The following is a 19,387-nucleotide window of genomic DNA, read 5'->3' as shown; positions in this document are numbered from 1 at the left end:
GAGTTATCATTCCCTTGTTTTATTTTATTTATCAACTTGAACCAGGGATGCTTCGTATTACAATCGATTGTTTGGCCAAATTAAAAAAAAATACCAGTACCATGCTAAATTTAGAAATATTAGCTCTAAACATCCGGAAATTAGGAATTTTCGCCACATGAAATCTTCAGATTGGAAGTATGGGTGGTTTTAATTGCTTGGTACTTAATTGCACAAAAACATCGAAATATTTGTGTTAATGTCTTTTTGCTGAAATATTCACTTTCAGTGCTCCTTTTATTTGTTTATATGCAGATAAGGCTCTTTTGGAACAAAATTGATGCAAATGTCATTTCTCTTGAGAGTTTAATTTAAGGCAAAAGAGAATTTTGTGATTTTTTTCCACGATATCATTTGGAAAGTGCCTTTTATTACTACTTTATAAAGAAGGAAAAAATTGCTTATTGCATTATTGCAGGGATAATGAGGACATCATCTCCATAAGCTGCCTGAAGATTCAGTATGATGACGAGCTGCAGCTGTCCCTGTATAGACACTGGTCACTCTTCGAGAGCCTGTGCCACTCTATCAACATGGCCTGCAAGTTCAAGGTGTGGACGTTAAAGGGACAGAAGCGCCTTCATGAGTTTCTGGCAGAAATGGGGTAAGGGCGTGGAGAGTTAAATGGACAAATTTAGCTTCATCTTTTTTTTACAATTTTCCGAATATAACCAAAAACTTTGAAATTGGAAACTTAAAGGAAAACAATCCTTTGATTAAAGCCATTTGAACAAATTATTTGTAAAACTTACATTGACGTGCATACAGTTTAACAAAATGGAATCAGTAAAATGGTTAAAACAACTGAAAAATGCTATATTTCTTCAATATACCCTTAAAGTCATTTTTAGCTTGGCTGTTTTGGAGGTATTGTCATAGCCAGCTCGTCATGTCTTCCGCCGTCCGCGTCTTGCTTAAACCTTAACATTTTGTTAACCTTTTGAACATTGGCTCTAAAATCAAACTGCTTACACCTACAACTTCATATGTACCTGCACCTTGATGAGATCTACACGCCACACCCAATTTTGGGTCACTATGTTAAAGGTCATGGTCATTGTGACCTCTAAAAAAAAATTCTGACAAGCTTTCATTTATTCAAAACTGCATCTGAAGCCGAGCGTTTGCACCCGTTATGCCGTGCTCTTGTTAGACTATTTTATTATTGGATTTGAAAGACGGAACATATTTGCCTTTGGGGACATGATACATTAACGCCTAAAAAATCGGATCAAAAGGCTGGATTTTAAAGTAAAGTCTTGTAATGGCATGTAGAATTTAACGGTACAATAGTAAGCCCTAGCTAAAATGCGACGAGTGCATGCAAATACAAAAGGGAGGTCAAAGCTGAAATGCTTATATAAAAAACTCCAAAATTAAAACTGAATCGTAAAAATCCAACTTTTTGAGGTGAGGACTTCCAAAAAAGTGTTCACGGATGTGGGTGTCTAGATAATAGTGTTGTTATGTAAAACAATCAAGAGTTTACAATAGGTCTAAAAAGTGCATGCTGTATGTAAATGGAGCAAAAAACTTGATTGAAGCACAATTTATTTCACCTATTTTTACAGCTTGCCTCTGACCCAGTGTAAGCAGAAGTTTGCATCCATGGATTCCAGTCTGAAGACCAACATCAGAACAATGATCCAAGAGAATATGAACAAATACGGGTAGGAAGGCATTTTGTTTAGTTTTCAATTTCGTATATGAAATGAAACAGATTGTAACTGATGCTGTAGTACTTCAAGTTGTTGAATGTGATGTCATATTTCTTATATTATACCGAACATTTTTGTGCAGATAAATGTCAATATAAATATAAATAAATAAAACAATATAAATTCCATCAATATTCATCAGTTACTATTAATAATATGTTTATAATAAAACAACATTTTTGTAAACAAAGGAAACAGTACCCGAACAATCTTTACATTGTAAAACTTGCACAAATGTTACAAATAACTAATATTTTAGCTGGCACTATTAGATGCGCACACATCTAGAATATACAGTATAGCGCCAGTTGACTAGATGCGCGCACATCTTTACCGGGCACTATTCAAAATAACGGACCTGTGTAGTTTATATATGCAAAGAAGAAACAAATTTATGTGAGGTATAGTATTAGTGGATATTCTTCCTATCAAATGCCCTATTACTTTCAGTTTGGTCGACGAAGACGTCATCCTGCCTTCATTCTTCGCTCAGTATGGCTTCAAGAACAAGCTGTGTGCTACAGATGTGACCTATGTGACAGCTGCAATCCTGGAAAACATGGTTAATTGACTTAAACTCATGAAATGTGTCTTGTTCTGAGAAAACTGGGCTTAATTCATGTGCGTTAAGTGTCGTCCCAGATTAGCCTGTGCAGTCCGCACAGGCTAATCAGGGACGACACTTTCTGCTTTAATGGTAGTTTTCATTTAAAGTAAGTCCCTTTTTACCGAAAATCTAGTTTAAGCGGAAAGTGTCGTCCCTGATTAGCCTGTTCGGACTGCACAGGCTAATCTGGGACGACACTTTAAGCACATGAATTCAGCCCAGTTTTCTCAGAACAAGACACAAGTGGTCTTGGAAAAGTGTTTTAATGATTGTGGGTATTGTCCCAGATTAGTCTTTCCAACTTGCTTAAGCTAATAAGGATAACAGTTTGAAGCCTCTTCTAAATGACAGTCCAGTCAGGGCAGAAAGTGTTGTCCCAGGCTAATCTGGGACTATAATATGCACATGCATTAAGCCCAGTTTTTCAGAATGTTGCGTATTGTATCTAGATAACAACAAGAGGCTTAGTTGCTGTCTTGTTATGGATATGTTGTCCGCCGAAGTGGGGGCGCAATCTGGATCTTTCAGTACTTGTTGAATTGAAGTTCTAAAAACCAAACGCTTTCGGTACAATCAAACTTGAGGAAGACAATTTTTATCCCACTTTTACAGTGAAATCGGTTGATTAAAGCTCCGTTTATTAAATTTCATCTATAATCAACGGCAAGGCAATAATCAATGGCACGAAATGACGTCATCAACTGCCGAACCGAGACTACTTTTTCCCACGCACCTCGTCACCTGTATTTGCCAAGTGCATCAATAAAAAGAACAATCTCAAATGTTTGTCAATCTGAATGACCTTAAAACAAAGGAAAGTAGCAAAAAACGTGTTTTTTTAATATTTATTGTCATTAAAACCTAGTATTAGGTAAATTTAACACTATGCAAATAGGTTCTGTTGTTGTTGCTCCCCTTTGAAGAAGTCAGTTTGAGTTGCTCCCCTTTGACCGTAGAAAACAATCGTCTGGACCAAGAAATCCTGTGTTAATTTACAAGCTGTACTCGGATATGCGTCCATCTGATTTTTCTTCAAAGCATCTTTTCTACCTGGCATTACGCACAAATGACACTGCATCCCGGTGATTCTTGCGTCAACAATTGGGTGTCAACAAGTTAGGTCAGATGCTGAAGGCCATGGCAAAAGACGCCGGCTTTCTCAAGCACAAGAGAATAACGAACCACTCAGTTCGCAAATTCCTGGTCCAAAAACTTCGAAATGCAAACATTCCACCCACTGAAACCATGGCCATAACAGGGCACAAAAATGTCCAGTCCATAACCAATAATTCCAACATATCTGTTGAACAGCAGCAAAAGTGTTCATTCTTGCTCAGTCCAGTAAATGTAACAATCCAACAGATTCCTCTTGTTCACCTTCATGCACCGAAACTATGGCCGAAATGCAGCCTAGACAACCACTGTCTACCGTCGAACAAGTTGATCTTGATGTTCGCCCCACCCAGTCATTTCACCAGCAAATGTTTTTCTCTAGTTCGAACAACTTTTCCTCACAATTATTTGGTGCCACTTTCAACATTCAAAATGTTAATGTATATAATTAGCTTAAATCCAAGTAATCTTTGTTATTTCGTCACGAAATAACCACATATTATAACAAAGAAGCAAATATTGTGCACCTCGTGATCGACTTGATAGTTTGATATCAAAAGTGAATTGTGTGTGGTGTTAGGCTACGTTGTAAACAAATGTAGTTCCTTGTATATAACAACTTAATGTCATATTGATATCATAAAACTTTAAGATTTGCAATTCAATATGATTAAAATTGTAATTTATAACGCTCGACACTTTGTTACAGAACGATATTCTGATTAAAAAAAAATGATTATTTGATCAGCGGTTATTTTTGGAACGCGGAGTAATACACTGACCTTGGTTACACTACAGTCATCATCAAAGTACGACAAACACTCCTGAAAACTTATTTTGTTTAAGTAAAAAAAGTTTACTGAATAAAAAGTGGGATAAATAGAATAATAGGTCAGTGTTGATTGTAGATCAGGTTTATCATGCTCGACATGAAAACGAAAAAGCACTCGCCAAGGCTCGTGCTTTTTGTTTTCTATGCCTCGCATGATAAACCTGATCTATATTCAACACTAACCTATTATTCTCTATTTAAACTTCTCATTTTAGGGCTTACTTCTATTTTGAAACAGTTTTCACCATTATTTATTATGTAATGAACATTGATCATGAGCCTCTCTGTTTGTCCATGGTGGTGTGTTTAGGGATTTTGGCACTGTTGTTGATTGATTGATGACACATATCTACTGGTAAATTCAGGCGTTCTATTTGAAACAAATTGCTTGATAATTATAACATCGTTTGGGCCCTGTTTTTGATTTATTGATTACAAATATGTACTAATAAATTCAGGCCTTCTATTTGAAGCAAATTGTTAGAAAAAATGTAACACCATTTCTGACATTGGCTGGAGATTCCTTAGTTTGAGATATTTTATGTGTTTAATTTTTATACTAATGTTGAGTAACTGATTTTTTGTTGCATTGCCCACCAGTTTGTATTTAAAGATAATTGTTGGTTTGCAAAAACAATGTTTTTTTATAGGAGAAGGGAGCCTCTGCTACAGACTGCTTTTTGAAAGCATCAGATGTATTGTCAAGGTGAGCCCGTTGTTTATCATCAGATGTATTGTCAAGGTGAGCCTGTTGTTTATCAGATGTATTGTCAAGGTGAGCCTGTTGTTTATCAAGTAGGTCAGGGTTTTAATACAGTAGTTCTTAGACTATGCTTTGAAAAAGTAGGAGTATAAAGGAGTCCCATTGAATATTGCAAGCACCTTCAATCAAAAGTAATCCATTTAAATAGAGAATGAATACACATAATTTTATTCCTTGTGAATTTATTATAAACCATTATGCTAGGCCGCACTAGAGCTTGAATGGTCATTGTTGGCTCAGGTACTACTTACATGTACCCTGGTACTCTTAAGTATACTAAAATGTACCCTGGAAACTGAAAATATACATAAACGTACCTGGGAATTCCAACGCAAAATTGGTCGTTGTTTGATTTTTTTCAAATTAATTATGTTCATATTTATGTCAATATTTTGTAAAATGCCTCTTTATCAGTGAAACTCATACTAAAAAAAGCAGTTGAGGCAGGTTTTGTTCATTCAAAGTTAGTTTTGTTTAGAAACAAATAATTATACCCCCACAAAGTAATTCAAGTAGTTTTCATCCGCTCTTCACCAAACTTGGTAAGAAATTGTATCTAGATGATGTCTAGGTAAAGTTCGAACATGGGCCTTGCCAGGTCAAAAACTAGGTCACGGGGTCACTAAGTGCGTTTTAAACATTCAGCATGTTGTCCGTTCTCTTATTCAAGTAGTTTTCATCCGATCTTCTGATCAAATATCAAATATACGGCTTCTGTCCGTCCGAAAACTTTAACATTGGCCATAAGTTTTTTAATATTGAAGATAGCAACTTGATATTTGGCATGAATGTGTATCTCATGAAGCTGCACATTTTGAGTGGTGGAAGTTCAAGGTCAAGGTCATCCTTCAAGGTAAAAAAAAATGTAAAAAATTCAAAGCGTCATTCTCGTGAAGCTGCACATTTTGAGTGGTGGAAGTTCAAGGTCAAGGTCATCCTTCAAGGTCAAGGTCATCCTTCAAGGTTAAAGGTAATTTTTTTTCTAAAAATTCCAAAGCGGCGTTCTCATGAAGCTGCACATTTTGAGTGGTGGAAGTTCAAGGTCAGGGTCATTCTTCAAGGTCATGGTCATCCTTCAAGGTCAAAGGTATAAAAAAAAAAATTAAATCGGTGTTATCATGAAGCTGCACATTTTGAGTGGTGGAAGTTCAAGGTCAAGGTCATCCTTCAAGGTAAAAAAAAATTAAAAAATTCAAAGTGGCGTTTTCATGAAGCTGCACATTTTGAGTGGTGGAAGTTTAAGGTCAAGGTCATCCTTCAAGGTCAAGGTCATTCTTCAAGGTCAAAGGTAGTTTTTTTTACAAAATTTCAATGCGGCTTTCTCATGAAGCTGCACATTTTGAGTGGTGGAAGTTCAAGGTCAAAGTCATTCTTCAAGGTCAAGGTCATCCTTCAAGGTCAAAGGTCAAAAATAATAATTTCAAAGCGGCGTTATCATGAAGCTGCACATTTTGAGTGGTGGAAGTTCAAGGTCAAGGTCATCCTTCAAGGTCAAAGGTCAAAAATAATAATTTCAAAGCGGCGTTCTCATAAAGCTGCGCATTTTGAGTGGTGGAAGTTCAAGGTCAAGGTCATCCTTCAAGGTCAAAGGTAAAAAAAAAAGATTTTTTTTTTTCAAAGCGGCGCAATAGGGGGCATTGTGTTTCTGATGAACACATCTCTTGTTTTTTTGAAACATGGTTAAAAAACACAAATATTTATTTTTATTATTTTATTTTTGAAATACCGTCCTAACATCCCACCAAAGAATTCCCCCCCCCCCCCCAAAAAAATAAAATATTTTTTGGGCATTTTTGGAAGATAATGTAATAAATGACCGCACCCCCACACTGTACACCCCTCTCCACTCCACCCCTCCCTCATTTGTGATTGAAATTGAGATAGGTCCCTAAAACTTTTAAAAAGAAAAATAGATGAGCGGTCTGCACCCGCAAGGGGGTGCTCTTGTTCAAGTAGTTTTCATTAGATCTTCACCAAACTTGGTCAGAAGTTGTATCTAAATGATGTTTAGGCCAAGTTCGAACATGGGCCATACTGGGTCAAAAACATGTCACGGGTCACTTAGTGCGTTTTAAACATTCAGCATGTTGTCTGCTCTCTAATTCAAGTAGTTTTCATCCGATCTTCACCAAACTTGGTCAGAAGATGTAGCTAGATGATCTTAAGGCCAAGTTCGAACATGGGCCTTGCCGAGTCAAAAACTAGGTCACTGGGTCACTTAGTTTGTTTTTTAACATTCAGCATGGTGTCCTCTCTCTTATTCAAGTAGATTTCATCCGATCTTCATCAAACTTGGTCAGAAGTTTTATCTAGATGATCTGAAGGCCAAGTTCGAACATGGGCAATGCAAGATAAAAAACTAGGTCACAGGGTCACTTAGTACGTTTTACACATTGAGCATGGTGTTCGTTCTCTATTTCAAGTAGTTTAAATCCGATCTTCACCACACTTGGTCAGAAATTGTAACTAGATGATATGTAGGTCAAGTTCGAACATGGGCCATGCCGGGTCAAAAACTAGGTCACGGGGTCACTTAGTGTGTTTTAAACCTCACCATGTTGTCTGCTCTCTAATTCAAGTAGTATTTATACAATCTTCACCAAAATTGGTCAGAAGTTGTATCTTGATAATGTCTAGGGCAAATTTGAATATGGGTCATGCCAGGTCAAAAACAAGGTCACAGGGTCACTAAGTGCATTTTAAACATCACAATGTTGTCCGCTCCCTAATTCAAGTAGTTTTCATCCAATCTTCACCAAACTTGGTCAGAAGTTGTATCTAGATGATGTCTAGGTCAAGTTTGAATATGGGTCATTCCGGGTCAAAAACTAGGTCACGGGGTATCTTAGTGCGTTTTAAACCTCACCATGTTGTCCGCTCTCTAATTCAAGTAGTTTTCATCCAATCCTCACCAAACTTGGTCATAAGTTTTATCTAAATGATCTCTAGGACAAGTTCGAACATGGGCCATTCCGGGCCTAAAACTAGGTCATGGGGTCACTTAGTGCGTTTTTTAACAACCAGCATGGTGTCCGCTCTCTAATTTAAGTAGTTTACATCCAATCTTCACCAAACTTGGTCATAAGTTTTATGGAGATGATCTTAAGGCCAAGATAGAACATGGGCCTTTCTGGGTTGAAAACTAGGTCAAGGGGTAACTAAGTGCGTTTTAAAAATTGAGCATGGTGTCCGCTGTTTTTTGTGAAGATGACATGCAAAATATTATGTGTCAATGCGGCATGTGGGGGTATTCGTCACATCTGTGACAAAGCTCTAGTTTGAGATAGCTTGCATGGATAACATATCAATTTCTGAATACAAAAATGTATGATAACATTTATTTCAATAATTTTGTAAATGTGTTCTTTATTTTGTAATATCAGTTAAGTTAAAAGATATAAGAACTACACAATGTTAATTTTCATGTGGCGTGTGTCGTTCATTTATTTTTGGTTGGGACTCTTCTACAACAATTGTAGTGTTTCTTATAGTTTTAGCTTTGGTTCTGTTTGGAAGGAATGTTTTGTTCACACCCTCAAGTAATTTTATGATGTATAAACAGTAAATAGTCAGAGATTGACATCTGAAATCAGCTTTTTCCATTAATGATAAAGTCGTGTTTTCTACAACGCACTGCTTTATTCAGATCAAACACTGTTGCGATGGAGAAAGGGATAGAGCTGGCGCGGCGGCAACTGCAAGCAATAATCGCTCAGGTTCAGACTTTCCTTGACATGCACCAGGTGATCTCTGCTGGACCGTTCCTGTATGCCTTCATGCAAGAGGTTAGTTCTCAATCTCAGAGCAAAGTTGTTTTTCACTGCATTCACCATGACATGGGCCTGATCATGAGAACGTTGTCATAGCAAAAAAGCAGAAATTAAGAGAAAAAAGTTAATAAGACATTCCAAATTTCCATTAAATTTTTATGCCCCCCTTAGAAGAAGAGGGGGTATATTGTTTTGCACATGTCGGTCGGTCCATCGGTCGGTCCTTCAAATGGTTTCCGGAACATAACTCAAGAATGCTTAGGCCTAGGATTATGAAACTTCATAGGTACATAGATCATGACTGGCAGATGACCCCTATTGATTTTCAGGTCAAAGGTCAAGGTCACAGTGACTTGAAACAGTAAAATGGTTTCCGGATTATAACTCAAGAACGCTTAGGCCTAGGATCATGAAACTTCATAGGTACATTGATCATGACTGGCAGATGACCCCTTTTGATTTTCATGTCCCAAGGTTAAAGGTCAAGGTCACAGTAAAAGCAGTAAAATGGCTAACCTATTAACACAATGGCTGCCACTACAACTGACAGCACATTTGGGGGCATGCCTGTTTTACAAACAGGCCTTGTTAAAACTTATTATAAAACACTGCATATATAATTTCAAGGAAATAATTGTTCAGCCTGTGTACATTTAAATAATATTGTAAGTCTTAATCAAATGTTTTACTGCAAATCGTAGAAAACAACTATACATGTAATTATTTTGTACATTTTTTAAATTTTGTTATTTGAATTAAAGAGAAACAAATATTTTCCAAGGTAAACAATATGAGGTTGCAGTGTTGTTATGGATATGGTGTCTGCCTAGCAATCGGGAGGTCACAGGTTTTATCTCCACTGTGGGGGCGTTCTCTAGCTTTCCCCCATAAACACTTAGTACTGGTTCTAGTTCCAGAAAACGGCCTCAAGAGCTTTCTATGTAATCGAGCTTAAATTAATAGGTTTATAGTAAACATAAGTAAAACAAAATTGTACTTGCAGGGAGCTTCTATTGTGAAGATATTTGCCCATCCTCAGTGCATTATGAGACTAGCAAGGTTCACACTGGAGGCACATTGTTCTGTGGTAAGAGATAGCAAGGTTCACACTGGAGGCATATTGTTCTGTGGTAAGAGATAGCAAGGTTCACACTGGAGGCACATTGTTCTGTGGTAAGAGATAGCAAGGTTCACACTGGAGGCACATTGTTCTGTGGTAAGAGATAGCAAGGTTCACACTGGAGGCACATTGTTCTGTGGTAAGAGTTAGCAAGGTTCACACTGGAGGCACATTGTTCTGTGGTAAGAGATAGCAAGGTTCACACTGGAGGCACATTGTTCTGTGGTAAGAGTTAGCAAGGTTCACACTGGAGGCACATTGTTCTGTGGTAAGAGATAGCAAGGTTCACACTGGAGGCACATTGTTCTGTGGTAAGAGATAGCAAGGTTCACACTGGAGGCATATTGTTCTGTGGTAAGAGATAGCAAGGTTCACACTGGAGGCACATTGTTCTGTGGTAAGAGATAGCAAGGTTCACACTGGAGGCACATTGTTCTGTGGTAAGAGATAGCAAGGTTCACACTGGAGGCACATTGTTCTGTGGTAAGAGATAGCAAGGTTCACACTGGAGGCACATTGTTCTGTGGTAAGAGATAGCAAGGTTCACACTGGAGGCACATTGTTCTGTGGTAAGAGATAGCAAGGTTCACACTGGAGGCACATTGTTCTGTGGTAAGAGATAGCAAGGTTCACACTGGAGGCACATTGTTCTGTGGTAAGAGATAGCAAGGTTCACACTGGAGGCATATTGTTCTGTGGTAAGAGATAGCAAGGTTCACACTGGAGGCACATTGTTCTGTGGTAAGAGATAGCAAGGTTCACACTGGAGGCACATTGTTCTGTGGTAAGAGATGAAATGCGCTCTGTGAAAAGGGGTTTAATGCATGAGCATAAAGTGTCGTCCCAGATTAGCCTGTGCGGACTGAACAGGCTAATCTGGGACGACACTACGCACACAGGGGTAAAAAAGGCCGTAAAACGGACACGATCCCAAAGCAAAGTGACCCTATCCCAAACCGAAATTATATTTTTAAAATTTCCAATTATTAGATAATTAGACTCTTTATCTCACATTTATTTTTTAAACAACCTATAAAATATATAACCATTATTTTGATTATGATTTTATCCAAAATGGCCATGAAAAGACCTGATGTGTCAATATTTGTTGATTAAAAAAATCCCAATTTGGTCCTTTTTGTCGATAAAAATTTCCCAAATTTGCCACTTTTATTGATTAAAAGATCCCAATTTGACAAAACTCCTTTTCCCAAAATGGCTGGAAAAACCCCTGGCACATGCATTAAACCCCTTTTCACAGAGCAAATGGATGTGTAACTGTAAAATATGTAAGTCCAATTTTGTGTCCAAAAATGATCTTTCATACATGCATGCCTTCTGTAGGTTAATGTATCAAATTGCTGTTCTGTAACTAGGGTTAAAATACTACTTTACATCAGATTAAACATTGGGAGAGTCGTCTTCAAGCAAGTATATCTGATCTTAGAATTACTTTATCAAAACAGATAAAACTTTAATTAATAAAAATTTGGAATAAAAGTTCTGAAAAGGGGATACTAGAAAATTAACCACATAAGGATTTTATACAATCGTATATAATTTTCTGCTGTACTTGCAAAAAAACAAAACATGAATACATGTACACAAATGGAAAATCACCAATATTCTTTGCAGATGTGTTGGTATTGGTGTAAACTTGGTTGTTTTCAATGTAATTAAGGTAATCAACATTTGGTTAATGGCTTCATTTTTATATAATTGATATATTTTATTGAATAATCCTTGTTCATATTCAATGGTTTAAGATTTAGAAAGTCCAATGAATATATACTTGCTTTTAGAAGCGTTAAAACATTTAACTTAATTGTTTAATTTTTTCTTAAGAGTCGTAACAAGAAGTCTCGTAACTTACCACTGGTTCTCGGCGTTCCTCTCGATGGAGAACAGGGGACCATGCTTGTCACTGGGATACCTCCTCTCTCAATGGATGATGAACGCAAAAAGTAGGTCATAGTTTCACGATTCTGCAATATTAGGCGTAATTTTTCTTTCCTTAATACTTTTTCATCATTGAGCATATCTAAAGTTTGCTTTTGTGAATGTAGATTCATAAGAAATATTGAGTCCAAATCATTAATTAATCGTACTTAAACTGAGCAAAAAATGTACGCATGTATTCCATACTATAAATAGTGAAGAAATGTGTCAAACTTTGTCTGTGTTTTTAGCTCACCTGAGCACAACGTGCTCATCGTGAGCTTTTGTGATAGCCTTTTGTCCGTCATGCGTCGTCCGGCGTCAACATTTGCCTTGTTAACACTCTAGAGGCCACATTTATTGTCCAATCTCAATGAAATTTGGTCAAATGATTGGTCTCATTGATATTTCGGATGAGTTTGAAAATGGTTACATTTGCTATGGCTATATATGGCTATAGTAAAATCTTGTTAACACTCTAGAGGCCACATTTATTGTCCAATCTTCATGAAACTTGGTCATAAGATTCATCCCAATAATATCTTGGACGACTTTGAAAATGATGCCGGTTGGTCGAAAAACATGGCCGCCAGGGGGCGGTGCAATTTTCCTTATATGGCTATAGTAAAACCTTGTTAACACTCTAGAGGCCACATTTATTTTCAGATCATCATGAAATTTGGTCAGAAGATTTGTCTAAATGATATCTTGGATGAGTTTGAAAATGGTTACGTTTGCTTGAAAAACATGGCCGCCAAGGGGCGGGGCATTTTTCCTTATATGGCTTTATAAGGCTATAGGAAAATCTTGTTAACACTCTAGAGGCTACATTTATAGTCCTATCGTTATGAAACTCAGTCAGAAGATTCATCCCAATAATATCTTGGACGTGTTCAAAAATGATGCCGGTTTATTGAAAATCATGGCCGCCAGGGGGCGGGGCATTTTCCTTATAAGGCTATAGTAAAACCTTGTTAACACTCGAGAGGTCTCATTTATTTTCCGATCATCATGAAACTTGGTCTGAAGATTTGTCCCAATGATATCTTGGATGAGTTTGAAAATGTTTTGGTTGCTTAAAAAACATGGCCACCAGGGGCGGGGCATTTTTCCTTATAAGGCCTTAGTAAAACCTTGTTAACACTTGAGGCCACATTTATCGTCCAATCTTTATGAAATTTGGTCAGAAGATTGGTCTCAATGATATCTTGGATGAGTTCAAAAATAATTATGTTTGCTTGAACAAAATGGCTTCCAAGGGGCGGGACATTTTTCCTTTTACGGCTTGAGTAAAATCTTGTTAACACTCTAGAGGCCACATTTACTGTCCGATCTGCATGAAACTTGGTCAGAAGATTCATCCCGATAATATCTTGGAGGAGTTCAAAAATGATGCCGGTTGGTTGAAAAAACATGGCTGCCAAGGGGCGGGGCATTTTTCCTTATATGGCTATAGTAAAACCTTGTTAACACTCTAGAGTCCACATTTATTTTCCGATCTTCATGAAACTTGGTCAGAAGATTTGTCCCAATAACATCTTGTTATCTCAGGTGAGCGACTTTGGGCCTTTATTGTTTTTATATGTATTCCCGAATATGAAAATATATCAATTTAATAATACTTTATTGTATGTAAAATATGAAAGTGAAAAATGGAGAATTAATTTAGACTTATCTGTAAGGTCAAGTCCAAAAGTGTATAGAATTGAAAAAATGTGAAAAAATACATCAACATTTAAAATCCATTGACCAAGGAATCAAACTTATTCATGTCAAGTAAAAAAAAAATAAACAACTTAAACAGTTCTGTCTTAAAGCTTATTTCTACCATCAAATAATATATATGAACAGACAGAGCAAAATATGAACATGATAAATGAAACACTGTGTTTTGTTCCTGTTTTCCATTTGGTTTATATTGAGTATGGTATTGGTTTCCAGTTGCAGCCTCAGAGACATTCTCTTTTATTGCAGCTTCTTTGGTAAGGCGTTTGAGCAAGCAGCAGCAAGCACAAACTGTCGCACCTCCCATGATTTCTTTGACACATACAGTGAGTAGTTGCAGTGGGTAATCTTGCATATAAACAGTCGGTAATGGATGCTTTAATTTGATTGTTAAGTCCATATGAGGTTTTATCCATTTTTCACTGCAAATATATCCCTGTAGTGGATTAAGATTCTTCACAGCCATCCAAACATTTGCTATGTTTTAATAAAAGGTCAAGAGTGTTTTTCCAGACATCACAGGTAAAAATATTCTGACTGAATTACTAGGAAATGTGAAAATGCAATGTAATTCATGGTTTGACTTTAATCTGTTAAATAAAGACTTTTTAATATGAAAACAAAATCAACTTGTGGTCTTTAAACCCATTGTGAAGCCTCAAGATACTTGAGTTTTAGATCTAACATTTTATTTTAGTATTTGAATTGATTGTAAGGCTGTCTTTTCACCTGTCTGAAGTATATATTCTCAATCTATACAGTGTTTAGCTTTGTTTTCAAAAATTAATAAAACAAACTATTGATGATAATTAAATATGAAATAAAAAAAACTTAAATTTTTTTTTGGTCAACACCACCAAGTTTAAAATAGTATTAAGAATAACTTAAATTAGCAACATAAGGCCACTCCAAATTGATATGTTGGTTGTCTGATTTGCTGCACCTATTTTTTCAAAATGGATTTTTTTTTTACCGCTCGCACTCATTTTTGTGTCCTTTAGTAACCATAGCGCATGTGGGTTTTTTTTAATTTGTGGAAAAAAACGTGATCAAGCAGAAATGATTTTGACGCTGAATACTAATGACAATTATATTGTTTCATAACCGTTTTTAATCGATAACTGCAGACGCTAAAAAATTTAATCGAGACGACCAGTACGTGCAGAGCTCCAGATAAGGTTTTGTGAAATTCTTAAATTACTACCAGATTTTCAAAAAGAATTCTTAACTCTGAAATTTTATTCTTAACGTTACTACTAAGTTTTGGAAAATAATTCTTATTTTTTATAAATGACCTAAAAATAAATAATAATGGTTCTTTTCATGCAAAAAAATCAAAATAAACATACTAGCAACTTTATTTATACGAGTTCAGCAGTGTCTTTTTAGTATTATACAATTTTATTTTTCAAATACCTTCATATGCCCAAACTGTGCTTAGATTGCATGCCTGAGATGAATTTTTACATATTTCACAATTAAAACGGGTCTCCCCTTCAATCTTTTCAACAATTAGCCACGGAACTTTTCCCTTCAACTCGTTCAATGTTTTTTTGTGTGTTTAAATTTGGACCCGTTGTGTCGCGTTTTTGTTTAGCTTTTCCGACTGTGTCGGAAACTGAACATACAACATCGTATAAGATCATTTCTATAATGTCTTTCTTAACATTTAACTTCGGCTCACTTTGCATACAATATGTTACAAGCGTGTTTTTGGACGCTTTGCAGTTTTTAGGACGCTCTCTGGGCGCCGCCATTGTTTTTTGACATATAGACTGTATACGCCGCTTTTATTGGAAAAAATGCGCTTTGTTAAACAAACCCGATAACCCGTAAAGAACTCAATAAAAATCGATACGAACCGATGTAAAAATAATATTCGTAACTTGATTTTGTAATTCTTAATGGTACGACAAGATTTTAAAATAAATACGTAACGGACTTGAAAATAATTCGTAATTACGAAAATACGACCCTTATCTGGAGCTCTGACGTGTTTCGCTGTCATGACTGTTTTAACAAATTGCGGTGAAAAATTGCTGCAGCCAACCCTTAAAAATATAAACACATCTACGATCTGTGACTTATTTGAATGTGTTTGTTTACGTTCGAACATGCAAATATCAGCAGATACCGTTGAAGCATGTTCATTTTCAAACAACATCGGGAAACATGCTGTAAGACTTTTTATACTTTTTCTTCATTAAATGGGCATATGGACGGTATTTCCCTATATGTAGGCAAATTTTTCCTATAACACAATTTTAAGTGAACAAAAAATAAACATAAAATCACTAAATGCTGATTCTAAAAGTTTCACAGGTACAATGTTTTATCATTTTTAAAATACATGGTTGACGGAACATGCTTAACAGCTAGGTCCGTATATTTCAGAAACATCAAATAAGTTCTCTGTAATGTATACATTTATTTCAGAAAAATACAATACCGTACTAGCCATCGATTTGCCCCTTTTAAAATAAGGTTGCGACCATGGATTATATGCATGGCCTTTGTCCGACTGTCTGTCATTATCATTTTGATGATTGCTCCTCTTCAAGTGCTATTGCAACATGGTATACCTTTTCACAGCTTGCAACATGGTATACCTTTTTACAGCTTGCAACATAGTATACCTTTTCACAGCTTTCACTGTTTAAAACTTCAAACAAATATAAGCAGCAGTAGGTAGACATGTGCCCCTCACTTCAATGATATGGTTACACGTATTTTTCGTGGTCAAAGGTCATATGCAACTTCCTCCTATAAATACGAGGTTGTTATATATTCTTTGTATAAGAATTGATTTGAATGTAAAATTTAGCTGTTTAAACATGTATCTCTTGATAATGCAATATTTTTCGATCGAAATGTGATTTTTTTTATTCTTCGCTCGCTTGAGAATTTTCCTGTTTAAAAAAAAAAAAAAATTTTTTTTATTGCTCTCCTCTTCAACTTTGTTTCAAAAAAATCCATAGACCAACAAATCAATTTGGAATGGCCTAAGCCATTTATAAGAATTGTTCAGCGCATGAGGGCCTGAATTATTGTGAATGTTTGATCCTTTTGTTTTTTGCAGTGATGGAGATGAAAAGTGACGACCGCAGCAAGTTCTTTGATGCTTTGATAAGCCTGCTGAATTAAAATTTACCAAGTCATATCTTGGTGTATATCAAAATAAGTGCTCACAGGGTGTTTTGTATACCTTTGTGCATGTTTTTTTACATATATGAACAATTGGAATCTATACATATGACAGTAATATGATTTTCTTATGTTTCTAGTTGTACATGTTGGTTGTTGTAAAGATGAATGATTAGTGATTGAACTTTACAACAGTTGTCTCAGTCAATATTTTTTTTTAATGTTAAACTTATCAATTTCTTGGAGGTGTAAAATCAGAACTGTACCAATTTGTTCAGTCAATAAAGATTGTAATTTCCACTCTGAGATCTCTCTAGATTCTGCAATTATTGAAATGAGGGCACATTCAATGTTTTGCGTGTGTCAAACAAGAAAGATATGGTCAAATGTAAGCCTCAATTTTGAAGAGTTCTTAATAAAAATCAAGCTTCTGAAGAGATCTTCATATATTTTTTATTGTGAATCAATTCCAGTGACTGCTACTTTGTTGATGTTTTTCAGAACATTGACTTTGCAAGATTTAAATCAGACAGTTATATACAAACAGCTAATGGAAATTTGTTTGCAAACGAGAAAAATAGTTTGCTATGATGCCTAATTGTATATATATAGATATTTTGTTTAATTATATATATGTTTAAATTCTTAACAATATAAGGGTTTATTAGTGACATTTATGCAGACAGAAAAACAATATTAAATTTTGCAACTGGCTGTTTTTTCAATCCTGCATGTAGGACCTATGGCATGTTATATTGTTATTTTATTAAAGCGCATGTTCTATTTGTTAGCTTACCTGAGCACAAAGTGCTAAAGTGGAGCTATTCTGATCACCAAATGTCTGCAATATTCATCTTTTAGCTTGTTTACATTCCAGAGGCCACATGTTTGTATACAATAATGATCAATATAGGTCAAAGTATTGATCTTTACAATACCAAGGCTGAGTTTGAATCTGGGTCAGGTGCACTCAAGAACCAGTTCACCATTTCCAATCTTAGAAAACTTGGCCACTCTTGTCACATTGATGACTCAGTCTTAACCCTTTGCATGCTTGAAAATTTATCGTCTGCTAAAATGTCGTCTGCTAAATTTCCACAATTAGCATTTCTTCGAATTTTTTTTCCAAAAAATACTATCAGAATAGCAAACAGTTTGGATCCAGATGAGATGCCACGTTCTGTGGCATCTCATCTGGATCCAAACTGTTTGCAAAGGCCTTCAAAATTCGGTTCCCGCACTGAAAGAGTTAATAAAAGTTGGTCAGAAAGTTTATTTTGACAACATAAAGGCCATGTTTGAATCTGGGTGACATTTAAACAAACTTGGTCGCCAGGTCATATCATAGAAAACCCATTATACCACTTTAAAAGCTAAATTGATCACTCAATCTTAAGAAATTGCATAAAATGTATCTTCACAAAATCAATGCAAGTTTTGAATGTGGGTCAAGTGGATTAAAAATGTGTAGCTTAACTCAGGAGAGCGCTTAAGGGTCACCATGGAAACTGGAAATCTTTTTTAGATATATCTGTATATATTATTGTCGTTTGAAATGAATTTATTTGTAAATACTATCACTTATTTAATTGTGTGAATAAGTATCATGATATACATGTATGTGCATCTTTTTTCTCCAACTTGATGTCTTGTTTTGAAATTAGTGCTGTAAATTGTGTTGCTTATTGTGTTTCTATTTTACGATGCAATTAAATGCATACAAATAAGTTTGTCGGTGAGTTTCCTCTTAAGGATGATACACGTGAGTTCCTAAATTTTCGACTCATTTGTTTTGTTTGGTTGACTTGGTTGCTCAAGTAAAACGTAGTACTTCATTAATATATTAACATGATTTCAAACACGTTTCTTCTTTATTTGAGACGCAACCTTTACCCAGTCTCAATCAACAGGGAATTCTTAAGATCGGATGCATGGACGCGTATCTACATTGGCCTAAACTACGGTTTTGATTAATTGTGCTTGAGCTGGTAATTTATTAATTACCGGGGGGGGGGGGGGGGGGGGGAGAGACGATACATGAGCATGTACTAATTTATGTCGTTACTACGACCAAGTTACTCGTTGTCACAACAAGGTAACTCGTGGGAAAGGGGAAACTAATTCGTGCTAACGACATTATTAATTGATCAACCAGTTAGGAAAGCATGTTTTAAATCGCGAATGTGTCCGTATTCTGCCTCACGAAATAGTTGTAATTGGAACATTTTAAATAAAATTAATCCCCCAGTGCAAACACATTGGATCCATTTTGGGAAACATTGGTAAGTAACAACGGGGTTAACAGTATGTTATTATAAAAGGGATTTAGAATGAGTGAGATCTGTTTGTACCAGCAGAGAAGTGAGATCTGTTTGTACCAGCAGATAAGTGAGGTTTTCGAAAGTCCTGCTCATTACTGTGTAAATCTATTTGTTTGGCATCGGTCATCCATTTTAAATTGTCTTCTTACCAAGAATTGATTTGTCTTTACTACAGGTTAGTTGTATTTTCTAACATTAGCATTTCATTATTGTGATTAGTTATGTAATTTCCACTTCTTACTAAGTGTTTCGGGTGAACTTATTAATTCGACTTATTATGTCGTTGTAACGAGAAGG

The 19,387-nt window shown here is 35.8% G+C and overlaps 1 protein-coding gene across 2 annotated transcripts in view; it reads left to right on the top strand.

The window, feature by feature from the left end:
- The window catches only part of LOC127835215 (cell division control protein 45 homolog), a 33,266-nt gene extending 14,770 nt beyond the window's left edge, over nt 1-18,496 (top strand). For both annotated transcript variants that reach the window (XM_052361542.1, XM_052361544.1), the window contains 9 exons: nt 458-643; nt 1,611-1,709; nt 2,208-2,319; nt 4,960-5,015; nt 8,719-8,857; nt 9,846-9,929; nt 11,808-11,926; nt 13,875-13,951; nt 16,705-18,496. In XM_052361542.1, the coding sequence (XP_052217502.1) occupies nt 458-643; nt 1,611-1,709; nt 2,208-2,319; nt 4,960-5,015; nt 8,719-8,857; nt 9,846-9,929; nt 11,808-11,926; nt 13,875-13,951; nt 16,705-16,769 (937 nt within the window). In that variant the 3' untranslated portion in view covers nt 16,770-18,496. The remainder of the gene's footprint in view (nt 1-457; nt 644-1,610; nt 1,710-2,207; nt 2,320-4,959; nt 5,016-8,718; nt 8,858-9,845; nt 9,930-11,807; nt 11,927-13,874; nt 13,952-16,704) is intronic.
- Nucleotides 18,497-19,387: the final 891 nt, after the last annotated feature.

Source organism: Dreissena polymorpha, chromosome 1 (genome assembly GCF_020536995.1).
Source record: "Dreissena polymorpha isolate Duluth1 chromosome 1, UMN_Dpol_1.0, whole genome shotgun sequence".
NCBI lineage: Eukaryota > Metazoa > Mollusca > Bivalvia > Myida > Dreissenidae > Dreissena > Dreissena polymorpha.
The sequence above is the reverse complement of the archived record's forward strand: the minus strand, read 5'-3'. Positions and strand labels throughout refer to the sequence as shown.